The following is a 22,745-nucleotide window of genomic DNA, read 5'->3' on the forward strand; positions in this document are numbered from 1 at the left end:
ATTATTAATCCAAATTACAATACACTTTCTAAAATGCACTAAGCAGAACTGAGTTAATATGCTGATTTTTGCAGTGTTATACTTTATTTTGCAGCTTTATGCTTTATTTTTGCAGAATTTTTACAGGATTTATATATGATAATATATGGTACTTTGCCATTTTTTTCATACCTCCACATTCTGAGGTAACATTTGTACTGAGGTAAACAGGATCACCCCAAGGTCTCATTTTGATCAGCCACTCATTGTGCACCCCACTGTACATTTGCCAACAATGTTTATTTGCCAGTTCCTGTGGGAAATAGGTATCCTCATGATCTTCAGTTAGTCTTATAGCATTTTCATACACAGAACTTCCAGCCAGGAGTGGATTCAAATTTTTAACAACCAGTTCTGTGTGCGTGGCTTAATTGGTGAGTGTGGCTTTGTGGTCGTGACTGGGTGGGTGTGGCCAACTCAATGTCACTCACATCGAGGAGCGTTTCTCCTCACCTGGTTTCTTGTGACTGTGGGGATGCTGCAATGGTCATGTGAAAAACAGTCATAAGTCACTTTTTTTCAGTGCCATTGTAACTTTGAATGGTCACTAAATGAACTGTTGTAAGTCAAGGATTACCTATACAAAAGTACAAAAACCTTATTTGCTTGCAAAAAACTGCCCTAAATACCAATCATTAGATTAAAAATACCTGCAAGCCGGAGTTACAAATCAGGCAAGGTGCCAGAGCACCTTGAGGAATTAAAATAGCTAAAATGCAATGATAACTATCAGCAGCCAACTCTTGCTCATAAAGTGAAACCCAGAGGTCATTTAAGCTCTCCAGAAAGAGCACACCCAGGAAAAGCAATCCTAAAAATCATTTGCACCACTTAAAGATACTAGCTGGTCTCCCTCACCTCACAAGATATCCTAAGGAAATCATCCAGATTTAAGGAAAGGTCACATGCCCCCCAGAAAGGCAGTAAAAAAATCAGTGCCAAGCTTGCATCCTGCCTCTTGGAAGTACACCCCAAAAGGACAGTGCCAGATACCACTAAAGCAGTGAAGGAAGACCCCCCCTCCCCAGATAGAAAAAGAAACCATGAGGCAGGAAAAAATTCAAACACAATACAAATCAAAGCTGAATAGGGAAAATTATCAATAAACGCAGGATTAAACATCACCAAGGACAGAATTAAACTTCATCAAAAAGTTTTAGACCAAAACTTAGAAAGGGTTTGTAAACTCACATTTGAATGTCAATCTTTCTAGCTAGCCAAGAAACCTTGCTGAATATCTTGGTTCCTTGTCATTAAAAGCTCCTTTCCGGTTATTCAATTATTTCTTCAAAGTGCTGATTATTGCATGTGGCTGGATGTATATCCAGGGAGTATCTCCTCCCAACAGCAGTGTAAAAAGCTTAAAACAACCCTTACCCTTTAAGAAAGTTAAAAAAAAAAAACCTTCTGAGACAGTAAGTCTACGCATACTGCCAAGAATGTAATAAGGATGGAAAAAAACAAAAGGAGATTTCTTCTAACTACCTGTTCTCCCAACTCCTTAGAAAGTTAACAAGGGGTTCTATAGAACCGGTCAGAACTGGTAGAATCCCACCCCTGCATCCAACCCAAGGTGTGCTCATTGTTGCCCTTTTCGCCTTGCATAGAAGCACTCAGCTAGCACCCTACTGAAAAAGCTTGATAACATTAGGAAAAGGGGCTATTATTAAAATTCAATGTTCAATTCTTTAAAATAATGATCAGGAAATGCATTAAGGTTGTTCCGTTGTTAAAACAGTTTATTGATTTTCATAGGTAAATGTCGGGAAAATGGATTCACCCATTGAGAAGTGGAATCTAATAATTGGTAATTTGGCTTTAAAACAGGTAAGGTCATTAAAAGAAGTCATTACAACTCTGTTTCTATTCATTTTGGAAGCAAGGAGAAGTAGTATAAGAAAAATCCCTCCCTGATTAATCCAGTGATGGTTTGCTTCTGTGTCTATAGCTGAGACTAGGGATCTTACAGGGCAGTTGAAATCTGGGAAAGTTCCTGGACATAATTTCATTCTTCGAGAGTTGCTAAAAGAAAATAAAGTTTGATAGAGATCCAAAGTTGACTGTTTTTAAAAAACTTATTTTAAGTAAATAATATAGCCCCTTTTTCATCTGAGTGGAAGGAGGTCATAGCTATCCCTCTTTATAAGAATACAAGAAATAGATTTAACCCTGCCAACTATAGACCAAAGAGCTTGCTTAACACAGTAAGCAATTATATGTGAAGTATCTTTTGTCGGGGTTCCGGCGATAGCCCTAATTATGAGCCTCGAGCCAAGCTTCAAAATAATTCAAAAGATTTATTAGGAGCAACATGTTGGCATTAACCTAAATGAAGCCAACTCTGACATACGTAATTTACAGTCCTAGACATAGACAAACAGGCATAGGAATGTTTTATGAGTTGACATCTTCATTTAAAACTCCTGGATTGGTTCCAAAGTGAAAATATTTGTGTTCAGGACTAAACAGGATTTAGAGGAGACCATTCAACCTTAGACAACTGGTCTTGTACCATTTCGCCCAAAGACACACTTTTTTGCAGCTTTTGTGGATTTCAAATCAGCTTTTGATCTGATTCCAAGGAAGAGGCCATGGGAAAAACATCAGGAATCTTCAATGGTTAAAAAAAACTGCTCCTTCTTATTCAAACTCTTTATTCTAACATCTCATTGAGAGTCAGATGTTCTCATTGGGGGCACCTATCTGTTGCTATTTCTATCAAAATAAAAGGCAAGGGTGTATTCTAGCCTCCCCCTTTTAATATGAACATCAGTTCAGTAATTAAAGCTCTCTATCATCTAATCATCATCTTCCAATGTTAGCAGATTGTGAAATTCCCAGCTTGCCACATTTAGAGAACATTTTCTCAGTTTTCCAGGTAGCAGTGAGGGGGGGCATTGATGGCACTGGCTTCCTTTTACCTTAAAGAACAATTACCAAATTACCAAAATAAAAATAAAAATTGAGTGCTAGTGTTTGCATGACACAACAATAGGTTAGATAAATGGCAAGTTCTACGTTTATTTTGGGCACACATTTCTCTTATCAACCAAGTTAGCCCAGTATAGCTCCACAGCTGTCTTAAGAGTCTTCTATTCAAACCAGGCACATTTTATTCCTGCAGCTAGCAAAGTTTTTCTTGCTAAGGTCATCTCAGTTTCTTCATGGTGTACCGATTTGCATTTTTTACAAAGTTTAATAGCTTGGAAGCAGTCCAGTCCAAATTTATAAAAGCCATGCTTACAGTTCCAAATGCATCTAGAATCTTAGTATGGTTTCCATGGCTGCCAGAACCTGGTTCTGTCGCTTTAATTTTGGGATGAAATTGATGTTTTCTCTATTGAGTCTGGGTCCACTGGTTCTCAGGGACTGTTTTATATCAACCTGGCTAACAAAAACTAATAGTAAACTGCAGACCCTAGATTTCTCTCTGGAAATTGTTCATTGGGGTTTGCATCTGAAATGTTAATACTAGTTTAAGCCTAGTATCCAACCCCACAGATTATGGATTCTTCTTATAGGGGCATGAATCATCATTTTGTCTTCTCTTCATTTCTAATTCTGAAATTTCATGGGGTTTTTACTTTGACCAGGCTGGATGTACTACTGCAGGGATGTCAAAGTCAAGGCGCGCAGGTTGGATCTGGCCCAAGGGTTGCTTAAATCTGGCCTATGGGGCCAGCCTGCAAATATCAAAGGACAGGCCAGTGGCCAGCCAAAATGGGCCACGGGGCCTCTGTGAGGCCCATTTTCGGCCTCCAGCAGCACTCTGCTGGCCAAAAACAGGCCGCATGGAGGTCTCATGGAACCTCTGTGCAGCCCGTTTTCGGCCAGCTGGGTGCTGCAGGAGGCATCCATACCACCTCCCCACGTCCATTCCCCACCACCCCACAAAGGAAAACTACAATGCTGATCTGGCCCTTGAAATCCAGTTTGACACCCCTGTACTACTGTCTTCAGTTTTGTGAAAGACGTATAAAAACGTTCCTTTTCAGCAGTGCTTATGCCCATGTGGAGGTGGTTCTGTGAAATCCATAAACCTTTGTTAGGCTATCTAAAGGGATTCTTGGATGACATATTTTTATCCTATTTTAAAGAGAGCGCAATATCTGTCAAGTGTTTTTTTTACCTGAGCAGGACCCTGGTATCTCTTTCCAGGTTGTCTAATTTTGTGCTACCATTTGTTACTTGCGTCCTTCCTTGCTGCAGCTGAGGTTTGGCAAAATTTTTCATGATTGCTACTGCTATCTGTATTGCAGTTATTATAATAACTTATGTATTTTTATTGCATTTTTAAAAAGTTTTATTAATAATCATTACAGATATATGTGTTTTATTGTGTGACCATAATAAGCGTGTGGTGACAATGATGGTAGAAGTGTAGGAAATGTTGACATTTGATGACAGTGCTATAAACACTAATAGGGGAAAGGTGAGGCCAATATTCCTGATTGTCTGTCAAAACTGAGAGTACACCATTTCAACAATCACATCACAACGTATATTTTATCAGTTGCATCAAGATGTGATAACTCAATTGGCAGAAGTGGTAGATCATCTTGAGTATTTTGGATATAGTGAATTGGGCCTATTAAACGCACGTGCTGTCCAATTTGTCCATTGTATCTGAAAGCCCATTAAATCTCCATTTAGTAAACCAAGGATTCATTGCATTGATGGTTGCTTAATTTCCTCAGTATTACCCTCAATTTTATAGAGAGCTGTGTATAAACTCCATTGTGTTTACATACCTTTTCTCATGTTAAATATTTATTGTTATTTTGTAGGTACAAGCAACAGTAGTTGGCTTTTTGGCAGCTATGGCAGCTGTCATACTGGGTTGGATTCCTGAAGGGAAATACCATCTTGATCACTCAATTATTTTGTGTTCTAGCAGTGTAGCAACAGCCTTCATAGCATCACTCTTACAGGGTAAAAAAAATGTAATATTTTAAATGTAAACACCATTAATTTTAACATTATTAATATTATGCAATTTAAAGAAAGAGCAAGGCTAAGTTCACTAGACTCCTGTGTAATAATAGATAGCATATGGTAGATGGCTCTTTCCATAAGTACAAATGAACCAATAACAATTGCATTTTGCATTTATAATATTTATTTATTTATTACTTTCATTGATAACCATTGTTTTTTATTTGCCCACATTTGTCATTGAACCTATATACCATAACTCTTGCCAACTATCAAACATAAATCTTTTTTTTATTAACATAAACATTTGAATTTAATCTGAGCCTACCAGAACTTTTAAATTATTTTCCTCTTTGGCTAGAAGATAAATTATTTTTATTATCATTGAATTGTATTGTTTTATTGATATATTATCATTATTATCAAAGTCCATTGCAATGAACAACTATCATAAATTAATACCTATAATAAGTATCATTGTTACATGGATGATAGATCCACACTTAAGTGAATGTACAATCTAAAATTCAATTTAAGAATATCAGCAGAACAGGAAAAGAAAAAAAACAAGAGAAAGACAGAATGGAAAATCTGGTTGAAGAATATAAATGTATTTCTATTATAGAAACAGAGCTAATTTAGAACAATGGACAATTAATAGTTTCTCAGTACATTAGTGGTAAATGAAGTAGTTTTAGTCATTCTTTTCTGAGGTACTTTCATAACTTGTCTAAATTATCTTTTTAGTGGTTTTGCTATAAACATATCTAATGGCATTATTAACATTATATGTTACTTTGATTAAGAAGTGACACTATAAATTTGTGGGTTGTTAGTTAGAAACACAATACCTTGACATTTGAAAGAACAGTACATTAAATATAGTTGATCTGTGCAAATGTATCCAAAGCAGAGATGAGTGTCAGTGGAATCTTTGTTTAACAACTTTATCAATTGTGGGTTTCATCTGTACTACCTCTAAAATGATGATTAAAGTACTTAACACAAAGCATTTTTTCAAAACACGTAATTTTTAAACATAATAATGATAAAGATGGTAATAAAATAGCCTATAATTGAAATTAGAAATAAAGCACATTTTTATTTGAACTCTTATGCTCTTCTGTTTTCAAATATAGAGTTACAGCATAAGAATTGACCTACTTTCTATTACAATGGTTCTAGGCATAATAATGGTTGGTGTTATTGTTGGGTCTAAGAAGACTGGCATAAATCCTGACAATGTTGCAACACCTATCGCAGCCAGCTTTGGAGACCTAATCACTCTTGCCATTTTGGCATGGATAAGTCAGGGTTTATATGATTGCCTTGGTAAGTATTCTTTCTTTCACACTCCTTGTAAGAATGAATTTGCCGATTCCAAGTATCTTAACTCCCAGCCATCCCCTTGAATATGTTTTCTTTGAGTAATATTTTGACAGGAAAACTTTTAAGAGTTCGCTTACTTGAAACTAAATGTGTTTCCAGATATCTCAGATATGTCAGCATGAGATTAAATGACATTAAATGGAATCCATTTTTATATTGTTAATGGGCACTTTTAATAAGAAAATAAAAATAAAACTGAAGAAATATCTGGAAAACACAGGGTTTATAAATAGCAATAGCACTCAGACTTATGTACCGCTTCACAGTACTTTTACAGCCCTCTCTAAGTGGTTTAAAGAGTCAGTATATTGCCTCTGGGTCCTCATTTTACCGACTTTGGAAGGATGGAAGGCTGAATCAACCTTGAACCGGTGAGAATCAAACTGCTGGCAGCCAGCAGTCAGCAGAAGTAGCCTGCAGAACTGCATTCTAACCACTGCTCAGTGAATGAAATGAAAGATGTATGAAAGAATAAGATAAGGTGATCGAACAATAAGTGTTGAAAGTATTCAGTTCAATTGTTTTTATACTACAGATAGTCCTCAACTTACGACTTCGTTTAGTGACTGTTTGAAGTTACAACGGCACTGAAAAAAGTGACTTATAATCATTTTCCACACTTGCGGCCTTTGCAGCATCCCCCTTAGTCACGTGATCAAAATTTGGAAGTTTGGCAATTGGCATGTATTTATCACAGTTGGAGCTTATTTGGTTCATGTGATAACCTTCTGTGACCTTCTCACAAGCAAAGTCAATGGGAAACCAGATTCCCTTAACAACTGTGTTACTGACTTCACAGCTGCAGTGATTCACATAACAACTGTGGCAAGAAAGGTCATAAAATGGGGCAAAAGTCACTTAAGAACCATCTTGCTTTAGCAAGGGAAATTTTGGGCTCAATTGTGATTGAGGAGTACCTGTGTTCTCTTTTAATATCCTTTTAAAACACTAGAGGGTGCTGTTGGGTTGCAGTTTGAATAGCTTGAGAAAGCTTTTGTAGATAGTAACTCACATTAAATACACCTCAGATTAAAATATAAACATGAGATACATTTAATATTTTTAATTGTAATTGTTTAAGTGTAATTATTTCTGGAAAGAAGTGCTCTAAATATCAATTATCATAATGCCTTTGCATTGTTGTTTTTATTTAGTTGTATTCTGATAATTTTGGAGTGTATTGTTTTGTGCACCTCTTAGGGTTGTTACAATACAGGCAAATTATGTAAATCTTTTAAAATAAATAAGCAAACAATGGTAACTATTTTCACTGTCAGTTATAATTTCTGATACAAACTTTTGGTATAACCTTTCTTGAGTTTACTGCTTTCTAGTCTAGATTACAGCCCTTTAAGCATCCTCTCTAGGTACTAATTAGTCCCAGCCCTTTCAGCTCTTGATAAAGTTAGCTGGATACTATCACCTTCTGAAATAATCCTATGGTGAATCCTACTATGGAAATAGTAGAAAATGTTATTAGCAGAAGAACTCTAGAACCCATAAGCATTGTGAATTTTCAGTAAGAGTTCACTCTAAAAATTTGGTGATAAGATCAAACTTGTGTTCTCAATAACCTTTCTTTGTTCCTTTAGCAATCCGCTTTTATTTTAAATGGTTGCTTTGATCTTGCCATACCTGGGCTACACTATATTTTCTTCTGGGAGACTAGGAATTATGAAAATTCTATTATCAAATGTAGAACAGTAGGTTAATCTGAATAATAAGATACTAGCTTAAACAGTATTAAAACATGCAAGCTATAAAGTAAGCAGTAATACAGAGTAAAAGCAATACAAAAGTTTAAGCATCATTAATTTTAGATATCAGAGAAAGTAAAAAAAAGATTAGAATGGTTTGTGATAGATGTACCAGATGGTGTCTACAGTTATTCAGGTATAAAACAGTGTTTTTTAACCATAAGATATATGTTAGCAATTAAGCCTCATTAATAACAAAGGATGTTATAATTAATAATTATATTTATAATGGGCAAAAATTGCCAGAAAAGTTTCAGTCTGAAATAAAATCCTCATAAAAACTAGTAACTAATTTCCTCAGAATTTTATAACTCCTAACATTTTGTTTTAATTCTAGAGAACTATTATTATATATCTCCTTTAGTTGGTGCCTTTTTCTTGGCTCTGACTCCTATGTGGATTATAATTGCTGCTAAGCATCCAGCTACAAGAATAGTCCTCCATTCCGGATGGGAACCTGTTATAACTGCAATGGTCATTAGCAGGTAAGGCGATTTAATGTCATTTAGAACAGCGGTCGCCAACCGGTGGGCTGTGGCCCACTGGTGGGCCGTGAGAAAATTTTGGTGGGCCGCAAAGAAATCTCACCCCCAGAGCACCCCCCAAAGCAATTAATCCAGGCTGCACAGAAACACAAGGCTACGCTGCCCACATGGCCCGCAGGAACCCTCCCTGCCCACTCACTCCTTACCCGGTAAACTTGCCTGCTAAATTTCTATTTTTCCTTTTTCCGACCTTCATCTGTTCTGCTGTGCCGGGAGATTTAGATTAGCTAGGAAGCAGGAAATGGTTGGATTTCTTGCTTTCTAGGTAGTCTTTAGATCTTCGGCTCTGCTTTTAAGTACAGCCGAACCTCCCTTAGGACTGAAGGTTTGCTTGCAAGCAAATTCAGTGCAGACTCACGGCAAGCAAATTTGAGAGACTGAGCTAGCCGATGGCAGATAGATAGATCACTGAATGATAAATGAAATAAAGTAAGATGCTGGGAAAGGATACACAATTACATAACAACTTCTGAAGGCAAGCCACTCCACTGGCTAATTCTCATTGTCAGGAAATTTCTCCTTAGTTCTAGACTGGATCTCTGTTTAATGATTACTCCTTCTTTTACTCTTGGGTGCTTTGGATAATAGGTCAACACCTTCTTTGGGACAGTACCTCACATATAGGAAAATTGCTCTCATGTCACCAGTAATCCTTCTCTTCATTAGATTAGCCATTCCTAATTTTCTCAATCATCATTGGAATGTTTCCACTTCAAAATGCTTTACACACCCCTTATAAATAACAAGCTTTCCAAAATGAAGGCACCCTGTACAATTTTAAGGTACAGCGAGAAGAGATGCTTCTTTTTTGGATTTAAGATGTACAAGGCTTTAAAAGTGAATATGATCTTGAGTGGATTTCTGCAGGCACATTTAATTTTTAAATTTATTGTACATTTTATTTATTGCTATTTCAGTTTTCTGTTGGCAGTAGATTTTACAATAAAACATAAGTAAATGAATTATTTATTTATTTATTTATTAAATTTGGTTGCCATCCATCTCGCTACAAATATGTACAGTATGTTCAAACTCAACTTCTCTAGCACAGTTCAATATTTTATAGGTATGTTATATTGAATGATGACTAATGAATATTTCCTGAGGTGTTAGATTGATTCTTAGAAACAATACAGGAAAATGTGTAACAGACATACATAGCTTCCAAATTATTTCTGTTTTGTTTATGAAGCCACAATATCATTCATTTAAATAGCTTTTGCAGTCTGACTAGCCCTGTCTGAAATTTCAATTTTCTTTTTCAGTATTGGTGGCCTTATTCTGGATACAACTGTATCTGATCCTAATTTGGTTGGGATTGTTGTTTATACTCCAGTAATCAATGGTAAGGGAGACATGGAATTTCTTAAAATTGCTGTGGTTCACTGCATGCTAGCTAGGTAAAAAAATATTGCAGACCAAATCAAGACATAAGTGGGTGGGTATGTACTACTGTAAAGTCACACTGTAATTTTAGAGTAAAAACAGGTCCTGGTTTTCTGTTGTGAAAAGATAAATATACATTCAGGGATCAAATGGGAATAAAAAATATACTTTTAAACTTCACATAGTTTATATATTTAGATCCCAGATACATATTTTAAAACATTGTCTTAGACATTTCTATGTACTGCTATGTACAGATTTCTTTGAACATTATACAGATACAGACACAAATATACACATAGTAATAACTCCGTAACATTGTAATAATCAGTATGGATGCCTAAGTAGTTATATTTCAGTGCACAGAATTCTTTCTGTATAGTTTGAATTTCCACATATATTTAATGTACAATTGTTAGAATGAAAAAAACTCTGTTATCTGGCCACCCATGTTAATCAAATAACTGTGGGTGGCTAATGTGTTTACAAACAAAATATACATACAGACATAGTAAACATAATAATAAAAGATACTAGGTAAAAAATAATCATGCTGTCTACCAGCAGAGCAAAACATCCAAATTGGGCTCTATTAACACTCTGGTCCTAAAGTATGAGAGAAAAGCCACGGTTTTAAGAACTTCCAACAGGCCAACTTGGTGCGGGGTGGGGGTGGGGATTGGTGGGTATGTACATGCATGCCCACACAGTCATAAAGATATGTGGAATACTACATACAACAATCACGCAAAACGTTTTATATCGGGGTGTGAAACTGGCGGCCTGTGGGCTGGATTCATCACATGCAGGCCACGCGCAACCCAGCTCCGCAAAGGGGACAAACATCGCGAAACGTCACGTGACGGCAACGTGATGCAGCGAGTTTGACATCTGTGTTTTATATCATATGAAGTGAAATTACAATTTTCATAGCCAGGACCAGGAATCATATTCACTACATACATTAGCATTAGTTCTACTTTTAGTATGTTAGACAAAGATCTGTTTTATAAATACAATGCATTCTTAAGCCGATTCCTCTGGTTTAGTTTTTCTCTTTCATGTAGCTCCCGCTATACTTTTATCATGACATAAATATGCTGGCAACAGTAATAAGCTGTTGGCTAATACAGGTAATCCTCAACTTATGACTACAGTTGTGACCAGAATTTCCATAGTTAAGCAAGCAAGGTGGTGTTGAAGTGAGTTTTGCCCAATTTTATGACCTTTTTTGCTATAGTTATTACGCAAATCACAGCAGTTGTTAGGTGACTCACATGGCCGTTAAGCAAATCCAGCTTCCCTCATTAACTTTGCTTGTAGGGCCTGGCTGGGAAAGTCAATAATAGTGAACAGGTGACCGTGGGACATTGCCACGGTCATAAATAGATGCCAGCTGCCAAGGGCCCAAATTTTGATTATATGACCGTGGCTGCAAGAGTCAGAAGGCTGACGATTGGTCAAAAGTCATTTTTTTCAGTGCCATTGTAACTTCAAACGGTCGCTAAACAAATGATTGTAAGTCAAGGACTACCTGTAATCACGAAGCAATAAGACACAGTTATGCATTGAGTAGGGCAGCAATAAAACATTAGATAAGGACACACAAAAAAGGTGTTAGATCTATTTCTTAGCCTTATTGTGTAATCATGAATAAACAATGGTATTTTTCCTGCCTGTTCTCTATAGGGATTGGTGGTAATCTAGTAGCAATTCAAGCCAGCAGAATTTCGACTTATTTACATTTACATAGTGTTCCTGGAGAATTACCAGAAGAAGCCAAAGGCTGCTGTTATCCATGCAGAACATTTTGTGGCACAGGTACAAGCTGTGTTGCTTTTTCTTTACGTTCTGATTTGTCTCTCCCAGGTACTATTTATAGTACTTTAAGAAAATATTATGATTAAAGATATTGGTAGGCAGCCATATTTCATTTTCGGAGGTTTACTGATTATATCGTACATAGCATATTCCTTTATTAGAGTCAAGCACAGCATTCAAATAAAAACATTGAATAAATGCCTCTATTTCATTTTTCCTATATGCAGCATTGTTTCTCAAAGGTGGTAGGACTTCTATTTTTTTTAAAGAAAAGCAAATGTAAATGTAGTTACTAGCATTAGTTAGAAAGTGAGCTTAGTTCCACAATCTAAAAAATTTCAGAAAAAGATTGTTCTTCCAAAAAGGTGCTTTTCAAAAGGCAACTGAACTTTCTTGGATTTTTTTCATTGAAAACATTTCACTTCTCAAAGCTGAGGAAGATTTTTGGATGAGAAGTGAAATGTTTTCAAGGAAAAAAACAAAAAAAAGTCCAGTTGCCTTTTGAAAAGCACCTTTGGGACAACCATGACCTGGATGATTGAGAATTTCCATAGGCGAAAATATTGTTTGCTGATTTTTAAATTTCCGCAGTGTGTACAGAAAACCCTTTGCTGGATTTTTTTTTTCATGACAGTAAAACGTCATTTCATCATTAAGACCAGGATATTTAAAGAAGCTAGTTCCTTTGATTTTCAATACGCTGCACATGATAATGATTCAGTCATTATGACATATTAAACCAAATGTAACCCAGTCATTACTTGTGCCTTTTTAACCGACTGGCTTCTTTTGCATCTGTTACGTTTTGTTTCTCGTTATTTTTTTTCAAAACCATAGAAACTAATGAACTAATAATGTGGTTTTATTACCGAACGAAATATCAGTAGCTTTCTTATTGACAAACAGTGTTACTTATTCTTATTTACAGGAGTAAATAATAAATCAGCTCAAGTTCTTCTGCTGTTGGTGATTCCTGGGCATTTAATATTTTTGTATACTATCCATTTAATGAAAAGTGGTCACACATCTTTGACACCCATCTTCGTTGTGGTATATTTGTTCACAGCGCTTCTACAGGTAAAGTTAAAACTTTTTTAAAAATATTATTTATTGATTTATTTTCAAACATTGGATGTAACAATTCATCCCCCTTTTCATTCACCACTGCTCAAAATGGTATCACAGTGATATTTTATGACAGTCATCCCCAACCTTTTGGGCACCTGGGACTGGTTCTGTGGAGAGAGGTTTTTCCACGGACCGGATGGGGGGGTTGGTTTTGCCTGCTGCCTTTGTCCCACAGATGGGGCTTCGTTTGTGCAGCCTGGTTTCTGGCCCAGTGGCAGTCCACGGACCTGGGGTTTGGGACTCTGCTTTATGATTATCGTGAATTGGTAAAGAAAATTCAGTGTTTGCATCTTTAGTTTGGAAGGATTCATGGGGTACAATACAGCACACTCACATTTTATAAAGAATTATGTTGTATTAAAAATGTTTTTATCCTTTTGTATTATTCAGTTCTTCTGTCCATTATATTTAGGTCTCATTGTTCTTTTATTAGCTACATTAAAATCTGTTCTCAAAAATTAAGAAGCAAATACTGTAGCTAAACTGTACACAACTATATCAAGATCTGATTCAACAAGCCTTAATAGCATTTATGATGGTGGCAGCTTAACACTGACATGTCAATTCTTTATTTCATTAGTTTTTCAATTCATTTTAATATTAATTTGCATCCCAGTCCTAATTTTTATCTGTGTTCAATATCTTAAAGAAGCCAGAACATAAAAACTAGAATGTTGACACGAAAGTAACTGTATTTAACTTACAAAAGATTTGAGTTTTTAAATGTCCTACAAACCCTATGAAAACTTTAAAACTGCTGAATGTACTTTCCAGTATAATTAATCAGCTACACAATTTGGGGCTGTACTGTTCAAAGAGATGTAACACTTTTATTCCTGTACCTTCTCAACATTTGTAGATTCACTATGAAATTGGAAGTGAAGATATCGTGATTTTTGTAAGAAATTTAAATAGCCAAATTTAACATAGTTTAATTTTATTCTTCTATCTACCTACCTATCTACCTACCTGTTTTTTAATTTTTGGATGAAAGGTCTTAAAATGTAAATGGTCTCAACATATGACCTCAACAGACTAGACTTGTCTGGCTTCAGAAGTTAAACAGGATCAGGCCTGTGTAGCCCTAGGATGGAGTAGAGCAGGGGTGTCAAACTCAAGGCCTGCAGTCTGTATCCAGCCCATGTGGTGCTTAGATCTGGCCCGTGGGGCTGCCTTAGAAACAGTGAAGGACCAGCCTGCGGTGCCTCTGCCAGCAAAAATGGAGCGGCCCTCCCGAGCTCCGTTTTTGTTGGCAGAGGGTTGCAGAAGGCCATTGCAGCTGAAAATAGAGCTTAGGAGGGCCGCAGACAGGCCTCTCCAGCTCCATCTTAGCTGGCAGAGGCTGCAGGAGGCTGTTGCAGCCAAAAATGGAGCTTGGGAGCACGTTTTCACTGGCAAGAGCGCTCAGGCCACCACAGGTGCCCCCAACATGAGTGATATTGAAATGGCCATGCTCCCCCCCCCCCCGAGATCAAACACAATCCAAATGCAGACTTCAATGAAATCGAGTTTGACCCCCTTGGACTAGAGAATACCAAGTTGTAGGCCAAACTGAGAGATAGAAACACAATCCAGGAGAAGATAGGGCTAAACCACTTCCATTCTTGATGCCAAGAAAACCTTGTAGTTTTGTCCATGTAGTCGTTAGTTGAGCTCAACTTGAAGATGATTTTACTGTTCAAATGCAAACAGCTGTCTAGGTCACAGATACAGGTTACAGGTAGTCTCGACTTACCACAATTCACTTAGTGACCGTTCAACGTTACCACAGCACAGAAAAAAGTGACAGGACCATTTTTCACATTTATGACTGTTGCAGCATCCCCATGGTCATGTGATCAAAATTCAGATGCTTGGCAACCGACTCATATTTATGACGGTTGCAGTGATACCCTTTTGTGACCTTCAGACAAGCAGAGTCAATGGGATAGCCAGATGCATTTAACAACCATGTTACTAACTTAACAACTGCAGTGATTCACTTAAACAATTGTGTGCAGAAAGGTCATAAAATGAGGTAAAATTCACTTAACTGTCTCACTTAACAGCAGAAATTTTAGGCTCAGTTGGGGTTGTTAGTAGAGGAACTCCCTGTAGGGGTCGTTAGTAGAGGAACTCCCTGTATTTCAGCTGAACAAATAATTAGTGCAATATTTTTTTTAAAAAAAAACCTATTATTACGGTGTCAAATGGCCTTAGGATGTATACATGATTACCATTACAAGATCAGAGATACCATAATTTACATACTACAGCATATCTTGCTACATTTATGATTCAAGAAATCCCTGACACTGTTTTAAAGCCTCAGTTCAATGAAAATCTACTTATAGTGCTTCCGTAAATAGAGAAAATCATCCATATTCAAGTGATGGATATATTCTTGATAACATCATACATAAATAAATGGATATTCTTGCTTTGAGACCACTACTCATATATAACAGAATAATAGAGCTGAAAAGGGCCTTGAAGGTCTACTAGAGCAATCCCTTGTTCAAGCAGTTGACCCTATTCCATTCTAGACAAATGACTGTCCAATCTCTTCTTAAAAAGCTCTAGTGATGGTGCAACTTTTGAAGGAAACCCGGTTTAATGAGATTCTTTTTTAAAAAAGTATAAAAAATAGCAAAATAATAGTGACAATAACAATGTATAATTGCCTTGCACAATGTTCAGGTTTTTTAAAGTCTTCATTTTTAGACTTGTCAGCCACATAAAACTGAATGCCAGATTGCAATAACCAAGCCACCCGTTTAAGGATTCAGGCTTTGTGACTTCCAAAGCCTGTCCCTTTATTTCCCCATTTTGGCTAAACCTGTAAATAATTTTCTAATATGTTCACATCCAGGGGTGGGATTCTACCAGTTCGCACCTATTCGATAGAACCGGTTGTTAACATTCTAAGCAGGTCAGAGAACCAGTTGTTAGAAGAAATTACTGGCCTAATCCTGTAAGGAAGGCAGGAAGGAAACATTCTGGTGTTGCTTACAGAAACTGCCTCTCCGTTAACCCTTATTACATTCTTGGCAGGACTAGGCTTCCTGTCTCAGGAACTTCTCTGAGAGTTTTTCCCCCCTCTTTTGCTGGTACTTTGCTTGTATGGAGTGACCATTCAAAGTTACAGTGGCACTGAAAAAAGTGACTTATGACCATTTTTCATACTTACGACTGTTGCAGCATTCCCACAGTCATGAGAGGCCAGGCGAGGAGATGCGTGCCTCGATGATATTGAGTTGGCCATGTCCACCCAATCACATGACCACCAAGCCACGCCCATCAACTAAGCCACGCTCACAGAACCGGTTGTTAAAAAATTTGAATCCCACCCCTGTTCACATCCTCATGAGAAATCACAGAACACAGTTATGTTAAGGCAATATTCTTCTTCAGCAACTTTCAAAATGTGTGGACTTCAACTTCCAGAATCCCATAAGCAGCACATTGGCTGGAGAATTCTGGAAGTTGAAATCCACAGATCTTAAAGTTGCCAAAATTGAAAAACACTATGTTTAGCAGGACTGGAAATAAACAAGTAATGGGGAAATTCACCCAGAACTTTATCTTGGAAACAGAAATTGTCTATTTATTTAAAATCAGAATTGTTCTGCAAATTTTCATGTAAGCTAGAATTCATTAGATTGGCTGCTGATCCTTTCTTACTAAGAATAGTGATCCAAATATTCATGTGGGAATATTTATCTTCTAATGGTAGCCAGACAGACCTGACTTAAAGCAGCAATTCAACACTACTAAATTTTGAAAAGAAAAATTAATAAAATGGTAACATGAGTACCTGTGTGATGGCCTTTCTTGTTGATTTAGCAATATAAAGGAGGCATAATCTCTAAATAAATGGTCATTATCAGATATGTGTGAAGATTAACAGCTAGAAAATTGCAGAAATTTGCAAGTAAACAATTCACTTTAGCAATCAGATCCTGGCACTCTGAAATACCAAAAGACTGATTGGAAAATTGTCAGCTAAGTAATGGGGGTGATTGTGTATCATCAGATAGTCTTGGGTATAAGTAGTTCTTTTGGGGGCTTTTTTAAATATATCACACTCATTGGATGTGTAGAGATGCAAAGACAAACCAGCAGATAGCCTTAGAAGATAGTGTTTCTCTCTATTCAACTTTCAGAAACTAAATATTATTCTTCAACATAATTTAACATCATTTATTTTTGATAGGAGACAAGAGGATAAGATGAGAAAGAATGCTCCTTGCTGATAAATGATTCTGCAGTGTAAAACTCAAGGTGGAGTGAGAGCTCAGATTTTTATGTAAGGGATATAGGTTGTGCCTCTGTGTTGTTGTCAGAATTTATAGAAAGAGCAATGGATTAGCTCGATCGGCATCAGACCATGTCTCAGTGAATCACAATCACAATCACTCTACAGATATATATATTTATTTTTAACATAAGCTGTGATAATCAGCATTTTTAAACATCATGTGATATCTAAAAACCTTCTTTTCATTCAAACTAACATGACTGCATTTGTTATGTCCCAGGCATTCCCAATGAATAAAGTTCTAATGGGCTTTTTGAAAATCCCTACGTTATGTCATGTTATTTTAGTTAACTTACATTTTACAACATTTTTAATCTTCATTTTTCCACTCATACTTTCATCTGCCCTTCCTCACTCCTTGTATTCTCCTACTGCCATATCATTAGTGTTGGACATAGGCACAGAAGTCAGTCCTGACCCACTCAAGTTACTGGAAGGAGAAAATATTTGCCATTACTTAATGCTTAATGCTGGCCTCTCGGTCCTCTAAAATAATGGGGCTAGGTAATAACATCCCATATTTGATATGAAGTAACAGATTGCTCATGTAGGGATGAGTGCTGTTAGTGTTGTCTTGTAGGGTTTTTGAAGAATAGGAGATTAACAAATGTTTGATTAACTAATGAAACTTTAAATGGCCAGTATTGTCTGTCTTGGAAAAAAGAGGAACTGTCTCAAAAAATCCTATTCTGGGGAAAAGAGAGGTTTTCAAATATATTTGGATTACAGAGTAGCACACTGAGCACACATATAATTAGCTTAGGCTCACACCTAGCACACATATAATTAACTTAGACTACATAGTGACTTTTTCAGTAAAGATGTTTATCTAAATAAATAATACATGTTACTTCTTTAATGGAAAAACTAGAAAGAAACTTGATAATTTGAAAATCATGTAGCCATATGGATATTTTCCTTTGTAGCATAAAATCAAAGGTTCTATGCGTTTTGAAGTATTAAATTATTTCAGGGTGTTAATAGTTAACATGTTTCTGATTTGGGACTTTGATTACTTAAATTATTTTTAAAGAAATATGAACTTTCAGACTGGTCTCTAAAATATTGTGTCACATACAAAGTTTGCAGAGTTTTAAATTTGTTTCTGCCTGTAGAAATCTATAGAACTCTTTAGGTTGAAAATATAATTTCCCAAGGGATTAAATTAGTTTAAATTATAATTAAACTAATGTTGATTGTTTAATTTAAGCAATTCCTGTAAAAAGGTAAAGAACAAGGAAATTATTATTAGTATGATTATGATTCGTCACACAGTCATCCAGATGTTTGGACTGGATTTGGCATATTTAACTACCTATTGAATTCTTTCCAAGGATCTGGGATATACAGAAGTTGTTTATTATTATTATTATTATTATTATTATTATTATTATTATTATTATTATTATTATTATTATTATTATTATTATTAAAGGTATCAGCACAGGATGTAAGCTGTTCCAAATAAGTTGCCTTTTGCAATTGACTGAGGGTGATTTTGTCAATGCCAATGCCAAGGGTGTTCACATGGTGCTCCAGTTCTTTTGGGATTGCACCCAAGAAACCTATATACAATAAAATGAAATCACAGCTGCCAATTCTTTTTCTGATATTTGGCCTATATATGCATCAAGTTCTTTTCAAGAACCTAGGATGCTGTGATGTATGCCAACATAATATGCATGTGGCATTTTGTAATTGACAGAAGGAAACTACCACACTCCATTTATGTTTATCTTTCAGATTCAATTTTCGTATTTTGATACTTTCAATCTTCTCTAATTCTTTGTCTTCTATTCCAGTGATCCCCAACCTTTCTTATGCCGCCCGGTATCCCCAACCTTTTTTATGGCGGCCCGGTACCAGCATTAGCTGGGGCTTTCACCATCTTTTTGATGAAAAAGTGCTTCCGGTGAGCTTTCTACCCGGAAAAGCTCACCGGAAGCACTTTTTCATCAAAAAAAGATGGCGGCGCCCAGCAAACCAGCGGCCCGGTAGGACTTGTTCCACGGACCGGTGGTTGGGGACCCCTGTTCTATTCTACTACTCCTTGGTATTGCCACATCAATTTTCCACACTTTCTTCTTTTCAACCACAGTTAAAACTGGTGTGTTGTGAGCCAAAACTTTTATCAGTTTGTATTTGGACATCCAACAATATTTTAACCCACTGATTTTTAACTGCTTTTTCCATCAAAGTTTTATTGCTGTTTTAAGTATAATAATTAGTCATGTCCCTAACTGTGTTATTCTCTCATAGGTATTTATCTTATTATGGATTGCTGACTGGATGGTGCACCACATCTGGAAAAAAGGGAAAGATCCAGACAGTTTTTCTATTCCTTATCTTACTGCACTTGGAGATCTTCTTGGAACTGCCTTACTTGCCCTGAGTTTTCATTTTCTGTGGCTGATTGGGGATAGGGATGGAGATGTAGGAGATTAATACATTAATAACACCTTAATTTATCCCATTAGTTGAAAGGGACCACTTGATTTAGCATTTTGTATGAAATATATTAAGAGAGTAGTTGAGTTTCATTACCGAAACTTCAGTGTTGACACTGATACTAAACAGCCTTAACTTTTTTAAAACAATAAAAAACTAAAATAAGAAGCTTCAAATATTTTTACACTGCAAAGGTGTGTTTGGGGCTGGTTGACACCATCTCCTCATAGAAAGAGAAAGTTGGCCAGCGTTATGTCAGGAAATAAAATATAGTTGATAGGTAACAAAACGTTGTGGTTTAACCACTAATGTATCTGCCTAATGAAATGTAGCATCCATTAAGCAGTCTGGCTATGCATTTGAAGTCATACAATATAATGGGTTCACAACATAAAATAGAGATGTCCCATAATGCAAAAGATATTATTTTTGCAAATCAATAAGAAAAACAGGTTCAAGTAAGACATTCACCATGGCATTCACTTTATTTTAGTTGCTGGCAGGAAAAGGATGGAACACCCTCTGTTCCAGAAAATTAATCAGCTGAAATAGGAAAGGTGTGTCTCATAGATATAATACAGTACGATAATGCATGGACAATAATAATGTTGAATTAATGGTTGTAACTCAAAAGTTACATTGACACTGTTTTGAGGTACTCAAGTTTTGTCCTTTATTGTGATGTATAAAGAATCAAGACTATTTAAAGAAGAAGAAAAGGAGCTTTTGATATGTATTGGGAAAACTACAATATCACTTCTGAAATAACAGGTGGATGCTTTTTTTTTCTTTTTAGAAATACTTATCATTAGAAATACTATTGAGTTAGTTTATCTTGGAGATCTTTTATCAAGCCACTCAGAATTGCTTTGGAGTTAGACACTGCTGAAATCTAAACCAATGAGTCAATCAATCAGCTAGGCATTCATGCCAATTATAGGCAACCAATGTTATTTCCTGGTATGTTGCAGTTCAAACTTTAAAATTTATATTTAGAATACCATCTCATTTTGTAATGAGAGGTTGTTCCACTGAATACTGTTTTAATCATAGCTTTGTTGGGTTAAAGAAATTGCTTTTTTCTGGGAAAACATTTCCTGTGTCCAGAAGGTTAATGCTTGTTGAATGACTACTTTGTAGAGTATCCTTATGAAGTGTCACAGGTACTCTTTAGTTAGTTTATTTAGTACATTGATGATGATGGTGATTTTCCACTATACACCATTCATGTCTGTTACTTACACAACAGAAAATCAGTAAATGTTTAAACTGGTTTTTGTTTAAATGTTTAAATATTTTTTTGCTTTAGATATTGGGGAAAGAAAAAGATTGTAGAAGCTTTATGATATAGATTATTATGAGTTGTAGACTTCCTTGAGTTGTCCTATAATTAAATATTAATATTCAGTCAATCCTTGGAAACACAGTTTCTCACTCCCTGCACTGGAAGCCACCAGTGAGAATTTAACAATTATAATTTATAATTATTTAATTTTCTACTAAAATTAATTACATTTGGCATCTAATTTTCATTCAAATTACATGGAAATCCAAGCTACAGAGTAATGTATTTCAAAGGAAGATACATGGTAATCTATGGTAGTAGATTAATGTGTGGGACTCAAATGTTCAGATGTGAACTTCTATTAATACAAATACTCTTGGGCCTAGTATAATTTCTTGATCATTAGCTTCATCTTAATAGTTCAAAATACTGGCAACTATTCAGCTTGCTAATTGAAATTCTGTCGGTAATTTTCCCTTACTTTAATGATACGTTTTTTCCATGATGACTGTCTTTATTTCTGTACTCTAGATGGAACGATAGAGCAGAAATAAGCTTTCAGAACTGGAAAAGAAAATTAGATTATCCTTCTTGGCTGTTTTTGTTGCCCTTTGATTGTAATCTATGAGAGACTTTTCAGGAAGTAAGTGAACTCTGTGAGGCCTACTTCTCAGTACCTATGCACTGTTACCAACAAACAACATTACATACAAAAGCAGTTGATGATAACCCAAAATAGACTTTGATTTAGCAGTTAAGGTTTTAATTCTGGTTGAACCTTTTTATAAGGATTCATGGTCTGATGGAAAATATTGCAGTATTTGAAGAATATACAGAATATATATCCTTGGAACCAAGAAGAATAAAATTTCATCTTTTTTCAGTGTAATACCCTGAATATAATGTATACATGATATTTTCATTTCCTTTCCCTAGTTTTTACATGCCCGTCTTATGATTTATTGAGAAAGACCAAACTAACTATAATTAGACGGTGTTCTAATTATACTAATTACACATGTTCTAATTACTCTGAATTATGGGGAAAAATAAGTAATAATCAGGATGGAATAAAATTCATATGTGTGTGTAATATGCATGAGGCAGATCATTAACATGTTTAAAATACAAAAACACATGATTAAAGAGTGCATATGTTAAAGCAAGGTAGTTTATCAAACAAATCAATTATTTTAAATTCCCGTTTATTTTAAAGCCTCTATCTTTCTGCAAATTTCCTCTAATGCCATTTGATACAGAACCTTTGAAGCAAACACTGAGAATCCATGTCCTCTATCACTTGCCCATCCACCTTGACAAGCTTAGTTGGAATGACGTAAGTAGATTCAGTTCTGTTCCCTTTATGATTGCATAAATTAGAAGAAAATAGCACTTGATGGATACAAATAGAAGCCCCTGTTAATGGTTGTACTGAGTGGCTAAAAGATTGGAGAACGGTGGGAACACAAGCTGTTCTCTGAAAAGAAAAGTCTAGTTTGATGAAAAGAAGGACTAGAGGTGACATGATAGCAGTGTTCCAATATCTCAGAGGCTGCCACAAAGAAGAGGGAGTCAAGTTATTCTCCAAAGCACCTGAGGGTAAGACAAGAAGCAATGGATGGAAACTAATCAAGGAGAGAAGCAACTTAGAACTAAGGAGAAATTTCATGAGAGTTAGAACAATTAATCAGTGGAACAACTTGCCTCCAGAA

General features: G+C 35.9%; 1 protein-coding gene across 2 annotated transcripts in view; it reads left to right on the top strand.

Annotated features, from left to right (window-relative positions):
* The window catches only part of SLC41A2 (solute carrier family 41 member 2), a 35,577-nt gene extending 13,646 nt beyond the window's left edge, over positions 1-21,931 (top strand). For both annotated transcript variants that reach the window (XM_026694995.2, XM_087968412.1), the window contains exons 4-11: positions 1,795-1,866; positions 4,827-4,971; positions 6,160-6,306; positions 8,458-8,605; positions 9,931-10,010; positions 11,741-11,872; positions 12,801-12,949; positions 19,560-21,931. In XM_026694995.2, the coding sequence (XP_026550780.1) occupies positions 1,795-1,866; positions 4,827-4,971; positions 6,160-6,306; positions 8,458-8,605; positions 9,931-10,010; positions 11,741-11,872; positions 12,801-12,949; positions 19,560-19,745 (1,059 nt within the window). In that variant the 3' untranslated portion in view covers positions 19,746-21,931. The remainder of the gene's footprint in view (positions 1-1,794; positions 1,867-4,826; positions 4,972-6,159; positions 6,307-8,457; positions 8,606-9,930; positions 10,011-11,740; positions 11,873-12,800; positions 12,950-19,559) is intronic.
* The last annotated feature ends 814 nt before the right edge of the window (positions 21,932-22,745 follow it).

The sequence above is a fragment of the Notechis scutatus genome, chromosome 6 (genome assembly GCF_049901735.1).
Source record: "Notechis scutatus isolate UNSWTSFEM ecotype Mainland chromosome 6, rNotScu1.2, whole genome shotgun sequence".
NCBI lineage: Eukaryota > Metazoa > Chordata > Lepidosauria > Squamata > Elapidae > Notechis > Notechis scutatus.